Raw genomic sequence first — 26,248 nt, 5'->3', positions numbered from 1 at the left:
TTATATTCAAATACAGAAGTCACTCACGTCTGTTCTCTATTTACAGCAGGACAAATCTTGCCAAACAATCCAATTTACTCATTTTAGGCAAACTTTGATCATACATACTAAAATATTACTTCAAATCAAATATTCAGAACAGAATGCAAGTTCATGGTGGTCATATTTGGGAAACAAACGCTCAAAAAACTTAACCGTGTAATGAACAGTATTAAAACTAATTTTCTTTCGCTCTGCACCTCGCGCTGTCTTTAGAGAAGGAGTCCTGGGAACGCAGCCCGACTGACCGAGCGTTTTGCGCAACACAAAGAGACTGCTGAATCGGAGTTCAGCAAAGCAAACGCCGCCAGAGTTTTAACCCCCGACCTGCCAACAGGTCAACATCACCGGCTGATTCTGAGTCTAACTGTTTGATTGAGGTTACTGGGGTCGTACACTACAGCATGTGCATGTTCAACAACCACGAGCCCTCCAATCACATCACACACTTGTACAGATGCAACTGGTCTGAAAATAGCAGCAAGCCTTCTGTTCTAATCTTCTCATCATCCTGTGTTTTCCTCCTACACATCTCTATCTCTCTTTCTCTCTCTCTCAGTGGATGAAGTCCAGCGGAGGCGGACAGCACAGAGGGAAGTGAGGGGAGTCAGAACAGTAGCGAGAAGCAAAGTGAATCTTAGGGTCTTTAGGGTCAACGTGGGGAAGAAAATAGGAAAATAAATTAAAACGCCTTCTAAATCTGATTTAGAAGCCGTTGCTTTATTGCATTCCTCCTTTACATGCGGTAAATAAAGTAGCTTAATTTGTAGTTCATTGGTAATGAACGTGCTGTATTCCCGTTTGTGAAAAATAATTTGTTATTATCAAGTAGTTTTAAAAATTGTTTTGAGGCGAAATCTGGTCTAGTATTGTACGGCACAGCATTGTTACGTGATGTTTAAGAAAAATGTCCATTCATTTTACTATTTGTGGCTTGTGTTTTGAAAATGATGTTCCCCTGCATTTCAGACATTTTGCCTAAACACATTTATTTTGCACATTGTGACTTGATTCTGGCTTACTTCTTCTCTACTTTCCTATAACCCCCCCCCAAAAAAAATCTTAGCTTCATATACTGTGATAGGCTGACTGAGACCAGTTGTACTGCACCTATGCATTGTTGTTCTTTTGTTGCACAAATTGCTTCTACTGTTTTTCCCCTACTTTGTACGTCGCTTTGGATAAAAGCGTCTGCTAAATTACTAAATGTAAATGTTATTTCGTTTCATTTCTTATTTTTATTTATTATAAAGGTATATTCTGTTTTAAACAAATTCTGTAAATTAATGTGTGATTGTTTTTTGGTGCATCGATGTTGCGCTGCACTTTGCGCTGTACCCTTAACCACCTGGTTGAATCCTTAGTCGGGGACACCCCATCTAACTTTGAGCGGAGAAATACAATATCTGATTCAATCCTGATGGATAAAAAAGCTTTCCTGTGGCCAGTGGTTAGAGCATGGCGCTAGCAACGCCAATGTCGTGGGTTTTATCCCAGGGGATTGCACATAGTCAGAAACAAATGTCTAGTACAATGCAATGTAAGTCGCTTTGGATAAAGCGTCTGCCAAATGCGTAAATGTAGATGTAAAATCTGTATGCCACACTTGTCGTTTTCTCAGAAATGCATCAGAAAACAGTTGAACGGATACGTCACAGGACATTAAGTTTTCCATTAAATGTTTCTATGAATTGCAAATTTCTTTTTGTCATGTATACATATTGTACATGAAAAATGAATATTCTGGACTGTTTTCCAGGTAGAGAAAGACTGTAAATGTTAAATACGCTAAATATAGTTCTGCTAGATGTATTTTGTAAACTTTTAGAAGGACACCAACATATTCACACAATACCTAAATCTAACATTCATTTATATAGGGCCCTTAAATTAAAAAGTTTATATTATTTATTGATAGTGACACATTGATAAAATAACTATGCCATTGTCTGATATCTAATGATGAACTTAAAATGTTCCTGTAGTTTGTTAACTTTAGTAAATTAACTTGCTAACATGAGCTAACGTTGATGTAGTTAGAATTTATTAATCCTTGTTAATGTTAATGTTAAAACAGTTTTTCATGTTCAAGGTGCATTAACTAATGTTAACAGTTACAATGTTACAGTTACAACTGAAATGTATTAGTAAATGCTAAAATTAACATGCACTATGATTTAAAAATGACGTAAAAGTATTGTTCATTGTTAGTTCATTAGCTAATGCATAACCCTTCTTAAGAAATACAACTTTATTAGTATCACCAAATACATTTGTGCTTAGGAGTTTTATAGGAGTCACAATGCAAATCATAATGCTCTTAAATACATACAAAATATATATAATATAACATGTTTTGCATAAAGGCATATTGCTTTATTTATATAAGAGTCAAACCCCCGACACATGCTCGTTCCCCTCTTTCTCTCTCTTATCTGAAGGTGACATTTCCAAGGTCATTTCTTCTAACCACCTGACTACCTGCCCGGTAGATACCATCCCAACCCATCTCCTCCAGGTAATCTCTCCAGCGGTTGTTCCTGCTCTGACCCACATTATCAACTCGTCTCTCACCGCAGGTACATTTCGCACAGTCTTCAAAGAGGGCCGTACCCTCAATGGGGAAAAAAGAGAATAATGGTTCAAGTCTTCCTCTCAGGGAGGTCATTTAGAATATCCTGGAGAGGTGAGGTCTCTGAGTCCCAACATCTCGATACAGGGGTGCCTCAGCGCTCAGTGCTTGGACCGCTGCTCTTTTCCATATACAGTACATGACATCCCTAGGTTCTGTCATTAGGAAACATGGCTTTTCCTATCACTGCTATGCGGATGATACACAACTCCACTTGTCATTTCAGCCTGATGATCCGACTGTTTCTGCACACATTTCAGCATGCCTGAGTTACATTTCTTTAAAGCGGCCCTAACACACACGGTTTCTGCCAATCTCATATTAATCTTGAGTACCTATAGAGTAGTATTGCATACTGTGTATCTTCGAAGAGTATTTAGTTTGATCACATTTATAAAAGATAGATACAGCTGTACGATTATTTCCGAAAGCATACGGCGCGTGCGGGGCGGAGGGGTAGGCTGAACTAAAGCACGTGCGCACTCATTGCAAACAAAACACAGACATCAGTTTCACTCACCGCATGCGGTTCATGTCCGGCATCTTTTAGCGCTGGGACGGCTCCATATATCACTTTCAAACCATCTCCAAATCCAGCGTTATATCCACCGTTTACATAACATTCATCACCCAAATGCAGTGAACAAACAAACACATGAACTTCGCGAACGTATGCTCTCTCTCTCTCTCCTGCACACGAGTGAAAGTGACGTCTGCGCATGCTCCTTCTCCTGCTCTCCTTGCTGCTGCGTGGGCGTGCCGCGTGCTTTTCTGGGAGAATTGTCCAATAAGAGACTAAGAAAAATTGTTACGAAACAGTTTTATATATTCGAAAAAAACTTTCCGAAACATGTACGATCGCTGGGGGAGTGTATCAAGCACAGAAATACTATGTTATACGCCCAACTCATTTTTTGACAAGTTGACCATGTTAAGCATGAGAAGACAGCACGTTTAACATTGTAAAGAAGTCAGAATGCATGACACACCGTCAGCACCTGACTGATTAGTTCTGACTTCTATTTTTCTTCTACTCATTCTATCCTTAAAAAAAAAAACGTAGCTTTGTATAATGTGGTAGGCTATATGAGACCAGTTTAACTGCACTTATGCTTTTTGTTGTCCTTATGTTGTTCAAATTGCTTCTATTGTTTACCTTATTTGTAAGTCGCTTTGGATAAAAGCGTCTGCTAAATGACTAAATGTAAATGTATACTATAAATACTTATTTCTTTCTCATGAAGTATGACCCAAAAGACTGTAGGATTCGATCAGTTGTTATGGAAACGCACAATGCCGTGTATCTATAAATACTGTGTGTTGCTCAGAATGTATTTACATTTAAAGAGAGCGTTCAGTCAAAAGCAGACATCTTCATCTCTAATGAACACCTGTTTCTGATGGGACCACCACAATGAAAACCCTGCTGTCACACGTCAAAATCACATGCATTACAGATGCTTTTCAAGTGTGTCTGTGTGTGTACAAGAGCAGGGGTCATCCAGCTACAACGTCTGTCACATACAATACACTTTAAAAAGTTCAATTTTTGTTTAAAAAATAACTTCCCATTCTAGTAACTTATCTTCTTTGCATAACCAAAATGATAATAACTTTTTGTCATATTACAGCAGACTAAACTAGATGGATGTTCTTATCAATAAAACAAATCTAAATGTTTTTTTCTTTATATTTTGGGGTGAAATATGTGTGTTAACCCATGAGATTCATCCACAAACTGTCTTTGTAGCACAAGTTACAAATGTTCTTCCTCAAAAACTGATCAGTGTGGAAAATGCATGTAAAATCTCTAAGTATTTAATAAACCGCCATATCTACAAGACAACCTCACCCCTCCCTTGTCAAATAAGACTTCGCTCTATCTCTGCGTGTTTTGTATGCATTTCTACAGAAAGAGAAGAATCTGAGCAGTGTGTACATTTCTCTCCGCTCCTACGAGCGCAGAGGACACAGATGGATTGTGGGTAGCTGAACGGATGTAACACTGCTTCACCCACACACTAGCACACAACATCATCAGACGAGTCAGGTCGGATCTTGCCTGGCTTCCTCTATGCAGTAAAGATGGACCTCATGTTCCAGTTATTCCAAACTACACACACACACACAGTATTGTTTATGTAAACCAACACGCACACACAAAAGGGCTCACGGTCACGTGTGGGCTGAAGAGGCGCTTAATAACAATCACTAACACGCATGAATGCAGATGAATCCCAAAAGCGTTTTATCCTTTATGCTGTTTTTCATCAACCCATCGCTCTATTATTGAGATGAAAGAGAGACAACGAATACACAGAAGCAGAGACGAGCATCTAGTCAACTATGCAACCACCATCAGCTAAACATTAAGGAAAATAGAAATGATAACCTTTTGACAAAATTTACCATATATCTTAAAATGTATGTATAATTTTCTTTCCAAACAGAGAAACTATAATGTCAAGCAAACAGCTGTCAGAGTTGCATCTCATTCCAAAAACCCAGAATCATAGCAGGTTTGTGCACTGTATACATCCCTAATATACATGAATATATACACAATATAGGAGTCAAGCACTTGAATAAACATCCTGAAGGCCTGTCAATACAGTGCCGCCCACAGACCGCACATAAAACATGACAACACACACACACATATATGAAGATAAAAGCGAGTGAGAATTGAAGTGTGTCAGAAGCGAACATCATATGCACCTGTTTTTCTGAAGGTGACACGGTGGCAGTCCTGGTTAACTTTCAACCAAGCAAAAAACTCTAAACTAGGCGAGAGCAGAAGCTCAGACACACTCACCATGTCATCTAGCGCGTAACGCAGGAGTCCATGCTCATACAGAAGGAAAAAGCGTCTCTGCCATTTCTGCAAAGAAGGAAATCAGGGCTGCATGAGTGAAATGTGACGCCATCGTTCCTGATCTCGTACAAAACACTTTCTTGGTTAGCAATTCTGTTCATGTTTTATTTAAAATATTTTAACTGTAGTATACTGGCATTACATTGAATTATGTTTTCAGCCGCTTCGGTTGACCACTGCACACCACATAAAAATGACTTTATAGGTTTTTAAACACAAAAAAGTAGTTTTGTGGTTTTAGTGCATGTCTGTTACCTCGAGAACATTTATATGCCAGTATACCGCTAAAGACAACAAAATATACACATTTAAACTTCAGATCTCTGTTCCAAGAAATTGAAGCAAAAACACTGATTATACATCCTGCACTTGACAGATTTTTGGCAAAAGGAATACTCTTCTAAACTCTCGATCACCCATACAACTAGCAGCTAGCAAATCATTATTCATGGCTGTGACATGATAATTTCATGGTGTGTTTAATGTGTAATTGTGGGTTGTTTTTGTAGTCTTTCCATCTTGTTTGTCAATCTGCGATTTCCTGTTCGCAGTAGAAATGTTTCCCATCCCACAAACTCTCGCCGCTGCTGTTTCTCACGAGCTCAGCTTGAGACTGACCGAGAATGAGTCAGCGACTCCGCTGCCCCCTCACACACACACACACACACACACACACACACACGCAATCTTGACTTCTTTCCCCTATAACAAGCATACACACACACACACACACACACACACACACACACACACACACACACACACACACACACACACACACACACACACACAAATACACACAAATACACACAAATACACACTGTTTGTATTGAATGTAATACATGTGGGAAGAGAATGTTGATTTAGGGACTCACAAACTTCTAGAATGCATTAAAGATAGTTTTTTAATCTGTCAAGTCAAAAGTGCAGCATTCATACGCATTCAGTCGAGGGTCTTTTGTTTTCAACATTAGAGTCGTGGAGCCAACGAGAGGTACAAACCCGTGATCGGTGGAGAGGATTGTCAAAGTTTGTTCCCTCGGGTGCCAAGAGCAGCCATCCTCCATAGATGGGTTTAGCCTTAAAGACAGAACAACCACAGCATTAAAACAATTTAAATTCAAGACAAGTGACCAACTTCTACAGGACAACTCACAGTCCATTCACTGACCATCTGATGAGTAATCCAGAAAAAAAACTACCATGGTAAAAAACAAACCCTGAGGAAGAACTTGATTTGTAAAAACCTGCCAGGTGATGCAAGACAGACAGTATACTATATTTGTTCCGTTAAATCTTTGAAATAATCTGTATTTTGGGCAAACAGAAGTTGTTTTCATCGGAGAAAGTATTTTAACATCAAACAAAAGTTAGCTGGGGCACTGCCAATGCATGTGACCCTCGTTTGACTCCAGAAGAATGGATTTGTTATATTAGCAAAACTGAATCATGTATGGGAGCAAAACAACCCCAGAGGAACATGTTATTGCTCAGCGGTTGAGCTCAAAGAGCAGGAGACTTACTGGAGGTACCAGATTCAATTCAAGATTCAATTTAAATGAAATCTGGACAGCACAGCTCAGATGATGTAGAAAAAGTTCATGTCGAGATCTCTAATTTCTGATTGCACATTTGGTGTCATGGTGAAGGCAATGCATCATCGTAACATTTGGGTAACAAATAGCATCACATTCACAAAGAACCAAAATCGAAGCATCCCTAAAACTTTGCTACCATATAAGCAGTGGAATTTCATCAAGAAATGCAAATCTAGTTTCTCCTGAACTTCTGCTAATGGGAAAGATTGTGCTCTGGGAAATCACCGTCTCTCTACGGCTCTGATGACGATGAAAGAGAGAAAGAGAAAGACAGAGGGGTAATGTAGGACAGATTTTCCTCTTCAACAGCTAAACTCTGTTTTCTTTATTTTTACAGTCCCCTTTGATTCTCATAACAGCAGAACTGAGCTCTGAAAGTCTTACTCTGTGTGTTCATGAATTGTAATAGCGTGGACATGAATATGTGTGGAATGAACAATTCATGAAAGGTGTTTTGACATCTAAAGGCTAATTCACACTGACTCGACGAACGGCAACAAACGCTGTCAAATGCACTAATGTAAATTAGAACGTCCGTGTTTGCTGCTGTTCATCAGATAAGTGTGAAGTCTAAGTTCGAGTCTAACACAATTGCTAAAGTATTTCTAGGTTGTTTCTTATGCACATCTAAAAGCACAAAAACCCTGATGACTCATCCTGCACTTCACAGATTTTTGGCCAATCAAATAACTCCCGGTGTGAATTAGGGTCTAACACAAAATTAGAGGTGGTTTCTTATTGGCTTGGATCAAAAGAACCCAAGTTTCTTACATATTCTGGTTTGTGTCTTTTCTTTAACATGATAAACCAGATCGCCTAAAATCAACAATGCTTGTGAAGAATCCCATGTGAGGATCATATCTGCAGCATGAATCATATGGGGCCTGTGATATACCCAGTTTACTGGGTTATAGGTTTGTTCATGTGAGCTAATAGCATTATTAATGCTAATTAAAATGTGTCTGTACTAGTCAAATTACTTCCGTCAGATGAACCAGAGAGCTTTGCGTCATCGTTTTCATTTCACAGTTTAACTGTAAGATGAAGCACTCGTATTCTCACCATATAATCATGCATCTCATTCTGACCTGCTGGTCTAACTTCTCATTTCATATTATCCACCATAATCACCTGCCTGCTGTCGTCTGCAGAGACTTTCATACAAAGACATAATAACTCATTCTAAACACACATCCACTATCCTGCTATTCTTCTTTTGATAACCATCCAAACAATACAGACAGACGACCGGCAAACTGAGGCCACATCACGTCTTTAACATACTGGAGACCCAGCTGCGGTAATTTGTGAGGATACAGCGGGACTGTTCTGGAAACCCCCGCGTCTGCGGGAGGCCTTACAGTAAATGAGTTCTGGTGCTGGAATCAGGATCCGAAATAGATCCGTTATTATACGTGAGGAATCTGGGGTCTATTCGCTGCCTAATATATCTCGTGAAACCACACCAAATGCCTCAACAAATGAGTCATTTAGAGGAAACTATAGACAGGGTTCCAATCCTCCTGAAGTAACCTGAGGTTAAGTGTCTCGATTAAGATCGTAATGCGATTGAACCTGCAGCCTTTTACAAGGCCAGATCTTTAACCACTCAACACCACCTAAACCTATACACCGCAAAAAACACAATCTGCACACATACAATTTAGCAGATGTGCTTTAAATGAACTTCTTACTGAAGGTTTAGTTTCACTCAGATGTGTTTAGGGTTATAGCTCAGTGGTTCTCAAACTGGGGGCCCCAAGATGGATCCAGGGGGGCCACAGATTTTGTGGCATTTTATGAAATATAGAAATGTATAATACATTTTATCCAATCAAACATCAGAAAAATTAGCCCACCAACCAAAAGAATTGATGTTGCAGCATTATATAACTGAATATGTTTTTGGTTTAATTACAATTTTAAGATTATGTTGAGTTTTTTGGGGGGGCCGCAAAGTGATGCACCCTACACAAAGGGGGCCTTACAGCAAAAAAGGTTGAGAACCACTGTTATAGCTCATAAATCAATCTTTCCAGGGTTGAAATATTTAACCTTTTAGACGGTTTTGGCTCCCTGAAAAGACATTTATTCAAAGGTCCTTAAAATAATAATTTCTTTCTTTTTTTTGTAATCGAAAGAATCAAAAGATTATTTTTCTTCAACAAAGATTCAACTGAGAAACAGAAAGGTTCTTCATATGTGCAATGTTATTTATGGTACCCTTCATCCAAAGTTGGTTCTTCTATCTATCGCACCATGAACAACTGTTTTTTAAGAGTATACCTGCCCAGATCTTTAGCCAAAAACATACTCCCCAAAACCAGATCAAAGGTTTATATCTATCTGTCACATTAACTCAGTATCTTCTGACAGGTGACTTGTGTATCTAATGCCTCAGGTGACACAACAACATTAATTAATAATAATGACTAATTAGTCTATTTAGCTGACACTTTTATGCAAAATGATTGACAAACAATCTGTCATGGGATCAGAGCCACAATCTAATCAAAGTTACCAGAGCAAACCATCACACAACACAAAACCAAACCAAACCACCAACTGTTTTAATTAGTGACAAACGTGTGCACACGGGTAAAACAAAAGTACCATGGTACAGTGATGTCATCACACGCTAATATCATAACACGATCACAACATGCCACAGTAGAATGACAGAAGGTTATGAGGTATTTGACAGTTCCCACACAGAGCTTCAGTATAATATTTGCAGGTATATTTATGACCTGTGTGAAGTCTAGTTAGTCACTCACTAGTTAGTATGAGGTAATGTTTGTTTGCAGGTATGCGTGTTACCTGTGTGAAGTCTTCATCACTCAGCAGGTGCGCGTCTCGAGCTTTAAAGCAGTTTTGACATTTACAAATCAAATAACAAATTAAAAAAAGTAAAATAAAATAATAATCATTTAGCCAAAAAGTGCTCACACACTGTCTTACAGATGTTTATTACGATATTACGTTATGGTATTTGCAAATAAAACATTGCGCAACTCCAGTGTAAATACCAGCCCGACCCACGGTGTCCATCCTCGGTTGTTCACGACTGTCGGTCCGAGCTCTCCCGGATTGATTTCTGGGGGTTTCAGTTCGGGACCCTTCCGCGTTCTCGATACACGCGCGTCCCCGCAGGCATACGGACGCGCGCCGATGCGTTGCAGCGCGAGTTGATAACGATATGACAAACTTGTGAAAACAAACGAAGCGGACGTGGACGCGTTTACTTTCCACTAGCTCACAGCGTCCGATGAAGCTTTTCGCGACCCGTGAGGACAACTATCATTAAACTCCATCATACGGTTGGATGAGAGTCTTTTCAAGAGTTTCCGGTTCAAATGTGGCTTGTTGCAGCTGCGACTGGATTCGGTGCGTCCGTTTCCCACGGTCACAGCTGATCTCACGGGTCCGGCTGCGTTCCCCACACACACTTGTCCACTCGCAACACACACGGAGGAATGAAGAGGCGGGGCACGGATTGACGGATATACATGACAGCCAATGAAGTGAAGCAATACGCCCACTGGCCGTAGCTGGAGTACTTTGTGTCCAATCAGAACACAGATGTTTTTTGGGAATAACAAGTTTCAAGGTAGGTGGACTATGCACGGTGTAAACACAAGTTATGCAAACTTCAAGTCGGCGATTTATACTGAATTAAACTTTAAGTAGCTTTTATTTATTTTTTTTAGGCGAAAAATACATGATTTTTGCCTGTAATCTTGGATAACTGTCCTTGTTACGCCCCCAGATAACGACCAATCCCACCTGAGCGGCTCTGTAGCGCCCCCGAGAGGCTGTGTGACGTCAAACACTGGACAGATGGAGAAAACTATATTTTTATGTAACATTTCATTGTTTTTAATGAACATTAAACATGTATAAAAAATATTATTTATATACTTAAAAATATCTATATATATGAACATATGTATTCGTAATTGTGCAATGACTTGACACTTTAAAAAAGAATAAAAATGGGTGCAAAAGTCACATTATTCTATCATTTTGTAAGCAGCTGTAAACACAAGGTCACACAATATTAAAATGCTTTATAAATCTGGTTCATATTCATGTTAACATTTTTTCCTGATGTTTGTAAAATGGCTTCACAAAATAAATCAATAACCGTCATTAAAATAATTTATCGTAACATCATCCTAATGCACAGCACAGATTAAGAAAGTCCCCTACAGAAAAAGATACAATATTACTCTATGATATGTTAAAAAATACTGCCAGTTAGAAGTTTAAAGAGTGTTCTGAACTCAATGCGTATGTGAATTCTGTACTGTGTGTTAGTGTTAATACTGAACATTATATGACACTCTTTTGAGAACAAATGTACATTTTCCCTTTAGTCACGCTGTAATGTCCCAGAGTTTAGAGTATAGAGGAGCACACAGAAGCAGATTTCCTTCAGGTTCTGTTGATGGAGGGCGAGTCAGTTATCTCTTCATTGTCCTCTCTCTCTTCATTTACCAGCGGTTCTCTGTCAGTCTGAGACACAGACCATTGAGCTGATGACCTCTTAGTCGTCTTATTGAAAGTGCTCCCCTATAAACACACAGTGTTTTAATTATAATTCATAGCATGAAACTGTGCACAACAAATGTAGTTTCCATTTGTTTAGCATTAGGTTGGGAATGGTCCTAAAAGGACAGAACAATCCACCTCTATGCAAATTCACCCAAAGCCAAAAATAGCCTCTGCTATTGGAAAGCGTTGTTGACTGAAAACTCACAGTTCATCTTATTGCAAGAGTTCAAAGAGCTGTTTCTATAATACATGTGCTGTTTATTTTTTCTTGTCAATGTCAAAAATCATAAGAAGTGAATCAAGTTTTTTCAGGCTCTGAGAAAATCCTGTAGTGTAATTCAAGCGCAGGCCAAGTAAAATTATGTGTCATATCTTTTGTCCTGCTTCTTGCTGAATGTGCTAACATACAGTTACCATGGTAACCCATCGATCAGGAGTAATTCAGAGAGAAGTGGTGATCGTGGGTGGATGTGGATGTGTATCTTACCTGTCTGTAGTCGATAATGTTGAGTATGATAGAGGTGATGATACAGCTGACAGTGTTGGCCAGCATAAAGATCATCATATATTGCCATCTCCACAGTGGGATCTTAACATCACTGCACACACACACACACACGTCTGGTTTACTATCCCCGTGGGGACAGTCCATAGGCGTAATGTTTTTTATACTGTACAAACTGTATATTCTATCCCCGATCCCTAAACCTAAAGATCATAGAAAACTTTTTGCATTTTTAGATTTTTAAAAAATATTGTTCTGTACAATTTATTAGCTTTTTTGCCCATGGGGACCTCAATTTTGGTCCCCACGGTGACACGAGTCACCATGTGTTGGTGTGCATTCAGGTTTAGGTCCCCACCGGGATATACAAACATGAACACACGCATACACACACACACACACACACACACACACACACACACACACACACACACACACACTATCAGTTTCAGTTTCACACATATAAAACACAATGACATCTGTTCCCTTTCAAGTCGGTCTCTCGACATTGCATAGAGCTATGCTAGGGGTTTCCCCCTCCTTCTCAAATACTGAAGCCTTATTGCATCGCGCCGGTAAATTTTACCGGCCAATGACGCTTCAGCGTCGGACTATGGGCGGGGCCTCCGGCTATATAGTCCGACACCGAGCGGCATTGCCTCAGAATCTTTCTCCTTCACGAAGCAAGCATCTGTGGACTTACCTACATTCTTCTCGCCGTTGACCATGCTTCTAGAGGACAATGATCACCGGTTCCCCTTCGGCGATCCGGCAAGAAGAGGAAGAGATGTCGATTAAGGAGTGTTGCGCGTGCGGTGGACCCATGGAGCTCCCAGACGTGCACGTGGAAGCCGCGCTGGGCGGGTCTGACTGCCCCTGCTGCGAGCAGATGTCGGTCAAAACCCTCCGTGCTAGGATTTCCGTGATCTCAACTGCACTAACCCTGTTCCCCCCGTCGCCTCCGGGCCACGGGAGGAAAGTACCGGGAGGCCACGTGCTCTAGGCCCCCACGATGACCGCATGGCTGCACGTGCTAGCCTCGTGGGTGGGCCTCCGGTATCCTTCGCAAAGCCTGGCCTTCGCCCAGAAGATGATGCGAGAGATATGATGGCGTTCGGGACCGAACGTGAAGAAGGCGACAGCGACGAGGACTTGTCGCTTGTGGCATCGGACGATTGGGCAGCCCGCTGCACCTAGCCACGTGAGTCGCCTACCCTGGTCGACAACGAGCTGGAGAGTATCCTCTCCGAAGCAGTACGGGACTTGGGGCTTGAGTGGTCGCTGCCTGGGCAGCCGACCAAAAACAGGCTGGATATGAGGTATCTGCAATCCAACCGCCAGCCCGCCGCACCCCAGAGACCTGCACCTTTCTTCCCTGAGGTGCACGAGGAAATATTGCGCTCGTGGCACTGCCCCTATTCTAGCCATGCTCAGCCGGTGGGATCTAAAATGTTCCACTCCGTGGATGGGGCCGACCGAGTGGGATACTCGAAACCGCCACCCGTCGTGAGGACGGGCTCGGAACCGGCTCCGAGACCGAAGGCGAGGAAGCCACGATACCCGAGGAAGACGGGGCCCTGTCCTCCGAAGCCAGTATCGGAGCAGCAGCGTTCCTGATGGGCGTGGTCTGAGGAGGAAACGCTCGCCCAGAGAGACGAGCAAGGAGCCGGCACGCAAAAATGTTTGTCATGCCGTGTTAAATCTTCCCGCCCCCTGGCATGTTACAGGCGGTATGGGAAGATGTTTGATGTTTTATATGCCAATAAAGTTTGCCATAAAAAACAAACCAAACAGTACTCACAATCAGAGCCCTTCTCCTCCTCACTGTTGTTCCCAACTGTGCGAGATAAGCGGAGTCCCGTGTTCGAGCTGCGCTCCGTGGGTTACGAACCCGCCGCACTTTCCCAGTCTAAACACGAGTGTCCCCTCGGCACATGCTGACAGAGTGGCCGGTGTGGCAGACATCACCCCTGTTCGCTGGATGGTCAACCGCTCTCTGTCATCAGACGGCGGCTCATTACGAATGTGTCACAACACATTTCAGCCACTGTCACAGGTATGCCGGCTATGACTTTTGCGTATGAGACTGCTTCAGTTATGGCTGAAATCCCGAGTGCCACGCAGAGCATGGCGAGAGGGCCGGCTGCGCATAGTGGTGACTCGTGGCTGCGCACGGACGCTGATCCCCTGGTTCAACACGATTATGTTCGAGCAGGGTGTTCAGATGGGCAGAGTGGTCAGCTGGAAAGTTTTCACTACGGACGCATCGCTGACGGGCTGGGGAGCCCTCTGTGATGGCGAGCCGGCATCCGGCACTTGGACAGATGCCCAAACCTTATGGCACATAAACTGTCTGGAGCTAGAAGTGGTATCTTTAGCTTTGCAAAGCTTCCTTCCCCTCGTATAGGATCGGCATGTCTTGGTTCGCACAGACAACATGACAGTGGTTTCATATATCAACGACCAAGGAGGAGTCCGCTCACGGCCGCTTCAAAGGCTAGCGGAGCGCCTCCTCTTATGGGCGGACAGACACTTGCTATCAATCCGAGCAGTGCTTGTTCCCGGTATTCAGAATTGTGGCGCAGACATGTTGTCCAGGGGCGGCCTGATCTTCGGGGAGTGGAGACTACATCCGCTGATGGTGCGGCTAATCTGGAGCCTGTTCGGAGAAGCAGAGATCGATCTGTTTGCCTCAGCGGAGAATGCGCACTGCCTGTTGTTTTTCTCGCTGACGAACGCTCCCTTGGAAGGAGATGCTCTATCGAGCCACTGGCCGCAAGGTCGGAAGTATGCCTTATCCCCGCCAAAAATTATGCCGCTAGTGCTGCACAAAGTCAGAGAAGAGAGGGAGACTTTGTTGCTGGTAGCGCCGAGATGGCCCAACCAGCCTTGATTACCGGAGCTGATGGAGATGATAACGGCTCCTCCGTGGCCGATTCCTCTGCGGAGAGATCTCCTGTCTCAAGCGAGTGGCTCGGTGTGGCACCCCAGGCCAGAACTATGGAACCTACATGTCTGGCAAGTCAGCGGGAAAGGCGGGAGCTGAAAGTTTCCAGACGGGTTTTGGATACTATTGACGAAACGAGAGCCCCATCGACCAGGCACCTGTATGACCTGAAATGGCGAGTTTTCATTTCATGGTGTAAAGCGATCGACGAGAATGCAGATAGCTGCGATGTATCGGTTGTGCTATCGTTTTTACAGGATCGTCTGGATGCAGGACGTATGCTATCTACGATCAAGGTGTACACAGCTGCTAACTCGGCTTTTCATTTGCCCATCGATGGTCGTACTGTCGGAAAGCATCGTCTCGTTGCTGGCTTCTTAAGAGGAGCGCGGTGATTACGCCCGTCGCGTCCCATCATGATGCCGGTAAGGGACCTTTCGCTAGTGCTTGATGCGCTCTCCGGACCGCCTTTTGAGCCACTGCATACAGCGGAGTTGAAAGTGCTCTCATTTAAGATGGCGCTTTTACTCGCGTTGGCGTGTGGTAAGAGAGTGGGTGATTTACAGGCACTGTCGGTAAACGATGCCTGTCTGGAGTTTGGTCAGGATGACTGTATGGTCAGGCTGCAGCCTAGGCGAGGGTATGGGCCTAAAGTGCTTTCCACTTCATATAGAGCACAGGTCATTACGCTCCAGGCTTTTGCCCCTCAGAGCTCGGAGTCAGCGTCACATCATCTCTGTCCAGTTCGTGCATTGCGGATTTACCTGAATAGCACCACCACGTTCAGACGGGAAGAGCAGCTATTTGTCTGTTTTGGTGGCCGCTCTAGAGGGCTGCCAGTTTCGAAACAGAGACTGTCGCATTGGATCGTGGAAGCAATTGAGCTGGCTTACACGTCCAAGGCTAAGCCCTGTCCATGGGGAGTACGTGCATATTCTAATAGAAAGGTGGCTTCATCATGGACTTGGGCAAAAGGTATGTCAATTCAGGACATTTGTATGGCAGCAGGATGGACTTCGCAGAACACCTTTGCGAGATTTTACAACCTCCAGATTCCATCTTTTGCACCGCACGTCCTAACGGTGCAGTGATCTATCTTGGGATTGGAGGTTGCCGGCGATTGTCCACGCCCCTCGTTGAGCGTTGGTTTCGACTAGGTCTGGTAGCCAGGTATGCTGCGTTTCTCTACTTGGGCTGCACCAACTGCGGTAAGTGTGCTGTTATTTTATATATAATTCTAGTGTTGTGCTACACTTTTACATAAGGCTCCAGTGGTACTGTGGCCCATAAGGAGTGGCGGATACTGTTATGTGCTTAGTCTCGCTCGGCCTGAGCCGGAGGGCATTCGTATCCCTGGGAAAGCAATCAACGGGCTCGATGCTTCGGGTCTAGCCCTTAGGCTGTTATGGAGGTACACAACACAGTGAGATTTTAATCGTCCCCTAGCATAGCTCTATGCAAAGTCGAGAGACTGACTTGAAAGGGAATGTCTCCGGTTACGTATGTAACCTCGGTTCCCTGAAAGGAGGGAACGAGACATTGAATAAGCTGCTGTGTTGTATTACTCAGGGTCTTATCCATGTTCGTTGGTCGAAAGATTCTGAGGCAATGCCGCTCGGCGTCGGACTATATAGCCGGAGGCCCCGCCCATAGTCCGACGCTGAAGCGTCATTGGCCGGTAAAATTTACCGGCGCGATGCAATAAGGCTTCAGTATTTGAGAAGGAGGGGTAAACCCCTAGCATAGCTCTATGCAATGTCTCGCTCCCTCCTTTCAGGGAACCGAGGTTACATATGTAACCGGAGACGTTCTGTTGGTACAATCTGTCAATCACACTTACAAAAAGGTACTGTGGAACCATACAGGGACAAATCAGCAGCAATGATACAATTAGTAGATTTAGTATCTAAATTTTAAATGTTATATTTTCAGTATTTGTAAAAATTGACAACGTTTTACGAGAAAAAATGTTAATAGAAAAAAACTTTCATATTATTTTCCAAAAATGCAGTTCTGGGCTGGGCCATGTACTAATATCTAGGCCAATGTTTACTTTTACTTGGACAATAATATTCATTGGGTGTGTTTAGATTTGGGTGAAAAATTAATAATAAAACCTCAATGTGAAATCTATACGTTACAACAAACTGATGCTTGATATGAGTATAACAATACAGTATCATACAGGGCGATTCACATTTCGCGTCTTTTGAACGTGCAAGTTCATTGTTTTAAATGTAGACGCGGTCGAGATGGAAATAGTTAGAGAAAGCAGCGCGGCATGCATTTTCCGGGTGGTTTTAGACGTGAAATGTGATTCGCCCCTATGTCAATATTGCCATGGAATTTTCATGGCATGTTAAACATTTTTAACATAACATATTAACATGAGAAACTTACACTGTGTCTACACCGGACGTGACCGGCGCGACGCGACACGACAAGAGACATTAGAAACGCATAAGAACCTATTATAATTTAGCATTTTGTCCACACTGGATGCGGTGCTACGCGGTGTCCGGTGTAGACACGGTGTAAACATGAATGTATGCAATAAATGTCACCTGGACTTAGTTCCCAGAATCTGACCCACCACCAGGTTAGAAATGCCGTTGCCAATCATTTGTATTGATTTGGCCAGTCCCATCGCTGTGCCCAATGTGGCCTGAGGCACCACCAGAGGAATAGAGTGAGACATACTCGCCTGCAAAAAAACACGTTAGTCAAATTGAGTACATGCGCTGTACAGTATGTAACAAACATGTATGGTTGAAGGGCTTTGACTTTGTAATAACGATCTTATTTAATTTAATGCATGAACAGACTCAAATATACAATTGTACAATACATGCCAAGTAATATGAAACGTGTGTGTGTGTGTGTGTGTGTGTGTGTGTGTGTGTTCATGTTTGTATATCCCGGTGGGGACCTAAACCTGAATACACACAAACACATGGGGACTCGCGTCACCGTGGGGACCAAAATTGAGGTCCCCAGGGGCAAAACAGCTAATAAATTGTACAGAACAATATTTTTTACAAATCTAAAAATGCAAAAAGTGTTCTATGATCTTTAGGTTTAGGGATAGGGTTAGGGATAGGGGATAGAATATACAGTTTGTACAGTATAAAAACATTACGCCTATGGACTGTCCCCACGGGGATAGTCAACCAAAGCCTGTGTGTGTGTGTGTGTGCGTGTGTGTGTGCGTGTGTGTGTGTGTGTGTGTGTGTGTGTGTGTGTGTGTGTGTGTGTGTGTGGTGTGTGCGTGTGTGTGTGTGTGTGTGTGTGCGTGTGTGTGTTACTCACAGCAGCAAATGAATAAGTGATGCCCAGCCAGATGGTTGATACAAGAGGAGGGACAAAAGTGAAGGCCAGGAGTCCAAACACAGGAAGAGTCAAGACAGCACACAACACTGCGAACACTCCACGCAGACCCACATAATCCTGCATTACACACCAAACAACAACAAATCATTGAAAAAAAATCTGTTAAAATACCTTTAGCCATAATATTAGGTGGATATAATATACCATGCTAATTTGAAATCTACTATGATATCGATTGGTTACTATATTCACATACACCATATAGGGTATGTACTACAATAAATGATAGAAATACAATACAATCTGTTTTGTGTGGTTAAACTCACAATAAGAATTCCCACAGCAGCAGAGAGGACCAGAGAACTGTCATACACAGCACCCGCGATGTACGCCGCTTCCTTCTGACTGTACCCGCTGTATTTATCCTGGATAAACTTACTGAAACACACACAATCACATTTAAAGTGCATACAAACCCATTTATAAAGCTCATGATATGATGTGACGTGTTCCTATACCTGGCATCAGCGATGAAGGGAAAGATCCCGTTATAAAAGAACATGATGGTAAGAACCAGAACCCAGTATCTGACAGAGAGATGCTTCACATCCTGAACTCTCTACACACAAAAACAAACACAATACATTTTTAATGAATTTGTAGTAACCCTAACCAGAACATTTGAGGAACGTCACTGCATTGCTTCCTTACATACTGCAGAAAAAGTAAGGGTACTATTCAATTCAAAACACAGTTTCTCATATTTTCTCGTTCTCCCTCACCACTTTACGTGACTCCTCCTGAATCAGTCCATCCAGCCCCAGCTGCTTCATGCCCATCTTATCCAAAATACTGACCGCCACAGCCGACAAGAACCCAAGAACACACAGAAACGTGCCTGAACACGGAAAACATGAATGTCAACTCTTTCCAACATTTCCACAGCTGCAGATCAATAATGTGTGCATGTGTGCGTGTGTACGTGTGTGGTTTCTCACCTCCCCACAGCGTCCACTGCATGCCATACTGAGACTCGAATCTCTGAGTGAAGAAAAAGTTCAGAACGGAACCCAAGCGGGAAGACGTCAGAGTCAGTCCGAACGCCAGCGCCAGCTCCTTCCCGCGGAACCAGAACGCCGTGATGCGGTTCTGCACAACTAACACAAAACATCAATGTCAACTTATCACCAGTGTGTTACAGCAGGTTCTCTAGAAAGACAGAAATGCTTGTCCTTTAAGTCTAAACTTTAACGCTAAAGAAACAACCACACAGCTGATGTGTGCCTGCATACTATCAGTGGTGTTAAATGCGACTATCTTTTGTCATACTGGTGAGGGATCCGTTTCCAGAACCGAACAGAAGTCGTCCCGTCAGCATGAGAGGCAGCAGGTACGTTGTGCCTTTAAAATGAGATCCCAACGCAAAGATGGCCGAGCCCAATACAGTCAGGAATGAGAAGAGGAACACGCCAACTACGGGAGAGAACAATCCCCAAATTACACTCAGAAACACATAAAAGCTTATTTCCAAAATTCAGATGGAAGTGAAACTTTCTATCAGATTTTGTCATTTAAACGTACAGCGGTTTCCCAGTTTGTCAATAAGGAACCCAGCCATGATCACCACCACAGCGTTCCTGAAGAGAGAAAGTGAAGCTCAGTTTAAAGTTCATGGGGGGAGTTCATAGGTCAAAGACTCAAAAATACAGTTCTGGTTGAGTGAGTATGTGTGTGTGTGTGTGTGTGTTTCTCACGTCCAGGCGTAGATGGCGTAAAGCAGATTATATTCCTGTGGCGTCATTCCCAAACCTTCCACACACCCTCCCGTGTCATTACCAGTGCTGTTACTCAACGTCCCGTTCGGACACGTCAAATTCTGCACAGAATAACACAGTCAGATAATGCAAACATACACATCCATGGGTTTAGTTAGTGCTTAATTCATCCAAGATGTTTATGTAAATAAAATGCTATATGATTCAATCATGAATCACGTGAGGTCAGAGGTCAGCGAGTGGCATCTCACCCCTTGAAACTGATCCTGTAGGACGCTGGGAATATCAAAGCAGAAATAAGAGCCAAATGTCAGCATGCAATTGAAAAACAAGACCACAAACCGGTAGTAGGCTGCAAACAAACAAACAAACACAGACACAAATAAAAGTTAGTCATCAAATGTATCAGATTACAGTTCACCATCAAAGCAAAACAACTCTCATGAGCTGCAAGTCATATTGTTTACGGTTTTGTAGTCTTTTTTTTGTAGTAGGTTTTGAGTAAAAAATAAAACTTTAACATAAATCAGCTGCCTGTGTTTACAAACTGAATCCTATTAACAAATACATTTACAAACCTCCTGAATAAAAATAGCAGTAATATCAAACCTTGTTCTGCTGCTTTGGCCATGTCGAGTCCAGATTAAACTCTGCAGTCCTGTCATACAAGATGCAACACAATCCATGTACGGTGGCCGTGAAGTGCAAAACAAAACAACAAGTCGCAGAGACTCTGTAACCCGCAGACACACAGATAAAAGTACATGTGTTATATTCCAACCAAAGACCTTTTCCGGTTTGACTGATTTGTCATTTTGTTTTCTGACTTGTTATTTTGATCCCGAATTGTTGTTGTGTTTTGTGGTTTGCTATTATGTTTTTAGATTTGATATTGCATTTTCAGATTTGTAGTTGTAATTTTTTATTTTGCTTTTAGATTTGTTATTAGTTCTGCGATTTGTTGTTTTGTTTTGCACTTCACGACCACCGTACAATCTAGTGTGATTTATTTTTGTTTATGTCACAGGAATGTGGAGATCTGTCACAATGCCGCTTTTGCAATATCCACACAGATATTTGCTGATCTATAAATCATAAGAAAACAATGAAGAAGTCAATCTCCTGCAGAAGTCGATCCGTGTGTTCTATTAAGCGATGCTACATTACAAAATAAAAGTCATGTGATAGGTGCACGTGACGTTGTTTTCCTCTGCGCTAAAAAAGCATTTGCTGATGATTGGGCAATCGTGTCACTCGTTAAAAAAGTGCTGAGCAGGAAAAAAGAGTGCTGTAGGGTTAGCGCCGCACTAGTCTCAGCCTCAGACGTCAAGCCCATGACCGTTGGCTAAATGTCTGATGCATAAGGCACACTCTTCTGGAAACACTTCAGCACATTCAAAGTCGTCATCTGATTGGTTGAATTTCACAGGATTTCTGGGAGACGTGTGGGTCGCATTCTTTAACGGTCCGCCTGGAAACCACACAAAGCCGTCTGATCTAAGAAGTAAGCTGTCGTGTTTACAACGGTTGCTATAAGATTTCAGCACGATCGACTAAACGCTTAATTCTTAAAAGTATGCGAGGTTCACGGCATAAACTTATAATCATTTTTTGCTGTTAACTTTTGACACGTTTGTGAATGTACACCGGTCCGTTACTGCGGGGACATTTCCACGCCTCTCATCATGACGCGGCACAAAACGAAACGTGATTGGTTGCTTTACCTGTCAGTCATATGGCCTCTTGGACGGGCCTTGGCCAAAGAAAGCAGCGATAAGTCTGATTCCAGCTGTTCTCTGTAGTCCTTGAAAAGCGAATTCTGTTAAAGACAATATCTCGCTTGGCATTGAACTTTGAGCTTTATCATTTTGCAGATATTATTTATGCTCTAACAGCAAATTTACACTCTAACTAAAGTTTGAAAATTGGCATCACAGGGAACGTCACCTTTAAAGTCCCAGTGAAATTAAAAATAACAATTCTTATTTTTTCATTAAATATTGCAGCGTTTATGGTAAATAGCTTATCAATGTTGGTCATTTTCTTCTCAAAAATTCATTTATCCTAATTATTCATGACTATCTCCTATTCAGAGAAAGGAGTTCCTGGCACATGTTACATTCCCCTCTTTGTCTAGGGGCGGCAGAGGAGTTGTAACAAAGATAAATGAATAAATAAGGAACAAAAAAAAAGGACACACTTCCGTTCCTCTGTCCCAGAGTGAAAACGCAACGCTTAACTTAGAGGCAAACAAAAAGGTTTTTATTCACAAAACTTTAGTAAACACAAAAGAGTTCAAGGAAGCATGTCTTCAGGAGAAAGTATAGCCTAAAATATCAAACAAAAGGAACTCACTAAGGTTTAAGGGGAGACCTGACTTCCCTGCAAAAATGGACAAAATAAAATAAAGAAACAACACAGACTGCCCTCACTCCCTCTCTAAACAGAAACAGGAGAAAAGTGGGGGGAGAAGGCTCTTTCTCCCTACTGCTTCCCAAAACAATAAAGAAAAGTCCAAATAACCATCAGGTTCACAATACCTTTCAATTACCAAACAGTTTAACCAAACAAAAGGAAATTGTACAAAGCCTCTCTTGTCTCAAGGCGTTGTAAAGAGAAAAGTTCTCTGGATCAGCAGCCACTGCTGCTAAGAACACCTCAGATAGGTAAAGCCACCAGAGTTCACAACCACTGTTGCGTGTCGACACACGTATCGAGTTTTCGACACACTAGTGCTTCGAAACAGTGTTCCGGAGCATTGCTTGAAATGAGTCTGTCACGTGACCTGAGGAAACGAAGCTTCGTTACCTCACTGACACGTCACGCAGGGATCAAACTCAAAGCGCGTCGATTGCGCTGAACCATAGGAATGTTATAATTATATATTTAATTTATATAATTTTATCAATTTGTATTGCTAATTAAAGTACTATTTAAGATCATTTTAGATAAGCGTAATTGCACCAAACTGAATATTTCCTGACATTCAATATAGTTTTGAATTTTGTAAATCTGAATTTTAGATAAGTGTAATTCCACAAAATTGAATATTTCCTGACATTCAATATAGTTCTGAATTTGATTTTTAATATTTTAATATGAATATTTAGTATTACATTTCTCAAATTTAATATAGAAAATTTCTAAACGCAGAAATTCAGATTCAAATTCAAATTCAGAAATGGTTCAGTGGGTAAGGTTAGCTTCCGGGTTCGACAGGGAAGAGTAGAAGATCTCGGAAAAGTCAAACAGAGCGCTTTGGCCACAATGGCCAGTTATTTGTTTTTATTATCCAATCAAACGCCAAACATGTTGTTTTGGAGAGTGGAACTTCTTACATTGCAATAAAAAGGATTTACCCGTGTAGCTGCCAGAGTTCTAACCAGGTCCAGAAAATACGATCACATAACCCCAATGTAATCATCCCTTCACTGGTTACCCCCATTAAGTATCGTATTGACTTTAAAGTTCTTTTAATCACTTATAAAGCCCTAAACGGTTTAGCCCCTACCTACAGAGCTTCTATCACATTACAACCCATCACGCTCTCAAAGATCTCAAAACTCCGGACTACACCTAGAATAATAAATCCACCAAAGGGGGCAGAGCTTTCTCATAAGTAGCACCTAAACTCTGGAATAGCCTTCCCAATACTATTCGAGGTTCTGACACTCTCTCCAAATTTAAATCTAGATTAAAGACGCATCTTTTCAGCCAAGCATTCACTTAATGCAAAATATGCTACATAAACCACCGGGGGACTGCATTTATTAGATATTATTTACTAGAATAATCTTGCTTGGTGTACTATAAACACCATGCATTGTGCTGTGTTTTTTAGTTTTTCTTAGTTTCTCCTGTAAAGCTGCTTTGGAACAATGCACATTGTGAAAAGCGCTATATAAATAAAATTGAATTGAAAATTGAATCGGTTTGAAGCCCGCTCGTCATGGATGCGAGTAAGGCCGGAACAGCAGCAAACTGTGTTTTACTCGGGAAAGCTTTTAGAAATGAAGACAAGTGGACTTTTGGACTCGCTCATGAAAGTAGACGCACACACAGCACAGTAGTCATATTCACTACTGTTCAAGTCTAAATTATTTGTTGAAACCTGGAGGCCGACGCAACAAACACTTATTTATTTTCATTAAATACATCAAATACAATTTAACAATTTTTTATATTTCTTATGGCTGCACAATATATTAATATATGGTCGATAATTTATCGTGCATCCCTAGAAAGAATCAAAAGATTCTTTTTCCTCAACAAAGATTCAACTGAGAAACAGAAAGGTTCTTCACATGTGCAATGTTATTTATGGTACCCTTCAGCCAAAGTTGGCTCTTCTATCTATGGCACCATGAACAACTGTTTTTTAAGAGTGTACCTGCCCAGATCTTTAGCCAAAAACATACTCCCCAAAACCAGATCAAAGGTTTATATCTATCTGTCACATTAACTCAGTATCTTCTGACAGGTTACTTGTGTATCTAATGCCTCAGGTGACACAACAACATTAATTAATAATAATGACTAATTAGTCTATTTAGCTGACACTTTTATGCAAAATGATTGACAAACAATCTGTCATGGGATCAGAGCCACAATCTAATCAAAGTTACCAGAGCAAACCATCACACAACACAAAACCAAACCAAACCACCATCTGTTTTAATTAGTGACAAACGTGTGCACACGGGTAAAACAAAAGTACCATGGTACAGTGATGTCATCACACGCTAATATCATAACACGATCACAACATGCCACAGTAGAATGACAGAAGGTTATGAGGTATTTGACAGTTCCCACACAGAGCTTCAGTATGTTTGCAGGTATATTTATGACCTGTGTGAAGTCTAGTTAGTCACTGACTAGTTAGTATGAGGTAATGTTTGTTTGCAGGTATGCGTGTTACCTGTGTGAAGTCTTCATCACTCAGCAGGTGCGCGTCTCGAGCTTTAAAGCAGTTTTGACATTTACAAATCAAATAACAAATTAAAAAAAGTAAAATAAAATAATAATCATTTAGCCAAAAAGTGCTCACACACTGTCTTACAGATGTTTATTACGATATTACGTTACGGTATTTGTAAATAAAACATTGCGCAACTCCAGTGTAAATACCAGCCCGACCCACGGTGTCCATCCTCGGTTGTTCACGACTGTCGGTCCGAGCTCTCCCGGATTGATTTCTGAGGAGGGTTCAGTTCGGGACCCTTCTGCGTTCTCGATCCATCCGGACGCGCGCCGATGCGTTGCAGCGCGAGTTGATAACTATTATGACAAACTTTTGAAAACACTCGAGGTGGACGTCCGATGAAGCTTTTCGCGACCCGTGAGGACAACTATCATTAAACTCCATCATACGGTTGGATGAGAGTCTTTTCAAGAGTTTCCGGTCCAAATGTGGCTTGTTGCAGGTCCGAATGGATTCGGTGCGTCCGTTTCCCACGGTCACAGCTGATCTCACGAGTCCGGCTGCGTTCCCCACACACACTTGCCCACTCGCAACACACACACACGGAGGAATGAAGAGGCGGGGCGCAGATTGACGGATATGCAGGGAAGGAATACGCCCACTGGCCGTAGCTGGAGTACTTTGTGTCCAATCAGAACACAGATGTTTTTTGGGACACAGTTTCAAGGTAGGTGGTCTGTGCACGGTGTAAACACAAGTTATGCAAACTTCAAGTCGGCGATTTATACTGAATTAAACTTTAAGTAGCTTTTATTTATTTTTTTTAGGCGAAAAATACATGATTTTTGCCTGTAATCTTGGATAACTGTCCTTGTTACGCCCCCAGATAACGACCAATCCCACCTGAGCGGCTCTGTAGCGCCCCCGAGAGGCTGTGTGACGTCAAACACTGGACAGATGGAGAAAACTATATTTTTATGTAACATTTCATTGTTTTTAATGAACATTAAACATGTATAAAAAATATTATTTATATACTTAAAAATATCTATATATATGAACATAT

General features: G+C 41.9%; 2 protein-coding genes across 8 annotated transcripts in view; both read right to left on the bottom strand.

Moving 5' to 3' along the window:
* Nucleotides 1-10,099, bottom strand: part of si:ch73-103b11.2 (early endosome antigen 1) — a 40,830-nt gene extending 30,731 nt beyond the window's left edge. For 2 of the 5 annotated variants that reach the window (XM_057322052.1, XM_057322056.1), the window contains exons 1-2: nucleotides 6,549-6,591; nucleotides 5,487-5,552 (exon numbers count right to left, since the gene is read on the bottom strand). In XM_057322052.1, the coding sequence (XP_057178035.1) occupies nucleotides 5,487-5,489 (3 nt within the window). In that variant the 5' untranslated portion in view covers nucleotides 5,490-5,552; nucleotides 6,549-6,591. Of the gene's footprint in view, nucleotides 1-5,486; nucleotides 5,553-6,548; nucleotides 6,629-7,705; nucleotides 7,711-9,964 lie in introns of those variants that run through there. The other 3 variants (XM_057322054.1, XM_057322053.1, XM_057322055.1) reach the window with 3 other exon arrangements.
* Nucleotides 10,100-11,099: 1,000 nt separating this feature from the next.
* On the bottom strand, nucleotides 11,100-25,760 carry LOC130546709 (major facilitator superfamily domain-containing protein 1-like). Of its 3 annotated transcripts, XM_057322111.1 has the most exons (15): nucleotides 25,375-25,760; nucleotides 25,180-25,220; nucleotides 20,868-20,916; nucleotides 20,510-20,610; nucleotides 20,238-20,359; nucleotides 20,065-20,120; nucleotides 19,813-19,956; nucleotides 19,482-19,640; nucleotides 19,266-19,381; nucleotides 19,002-19,102; nucleotides 18,810-18,921; nucleotides 18,463-18,600; nucleotides 17,718-17,857; nucleotides 12,189-12,300; nucleotides 11,100-11,719 (listed from the first exon to the last, which is right to left on the bottom strand). In XM_057322111.1, exons 3-15 carry the CDS (start codon nucleotides 20,887-20,889, stop codon nucleotides 11,582-11,584), a joined length of 1,461 nt encoding a protein of 486 aa, XP_057178094.1. In that variant the 5' UTR covers nucleotides 20,890-20,916; nucleotides 25,180-25,220; nucleotides 25,375-25,760; the 3' UTR covers nucleotides 11,100-11,581. The 3 variants fall into 3 exon arrangements, with proteins under 3 accessions (XP_057178094.1, XP_057178093.1, XP_057178095.1); XM_057322110.1 differs by lacking the exon at nucleotides 25,375-25,760 and having other exon boundaries at nucleotides 20,868-20,991; nucleotides 25,180-25,295; XM_057322112.1 differs by lacking the exons at nucleotides 20,868-20,916; nucleotides 25,180-25,220; nucleotides 25,375-25,760 and having other exon boundaries at nucleotides 11,104-11,719; nucleotides 20,238-20,361; nucleotides 20,514-20,603.
* Nucleotides 25,761-26,248: the final 488 nt, after the last annotated feature.

This window comes from Triplophysa rosa, linkage group LG23 (assembly GCF_024868665.1).
Source record: "Triplophysa rosa linkage group LG23, Trosa_1v2, whole genome shotgun sequence".
Taxonomy (NCBI): Eukaryota; Metazoa; Chordata; class Actinopteri; order Cypriniformes; family Nemacheilidae; genus Triplophysa; species Triplophysa rosa.
The sequence above is the reverse complement of the archived record's forward strand: the minus strand, read 5'-3'. Positions and strand labels throughout refer to the sequence as shown.

What these genes read in the sequence shown, in the direction of transcription:
- LOC130546709 (XM_057322111.1), bottom strand. Translation starts at nt 20,889, where the DNA reads ATGGCCAAAGCAGCAGAACAAG. An exon ending in GGCCAAAGCAGCAGAACAAG is followed by an intron (nt 20,611 to 20,867) that starts GTTTGATATTAC and finishes GTTTGTTTGCAG; the next exon opens with CCTACTACCGGTTTGTGGTC. An exon ending in TACGCCATCTACGCCTGGAC is followed by an intron (nt 20,121 to 20,237) that starts GTGAGAAACACA and finishes TTCTCTCTTCAG; the next exon opens with GAACGCTGTGGTGGTGATCA.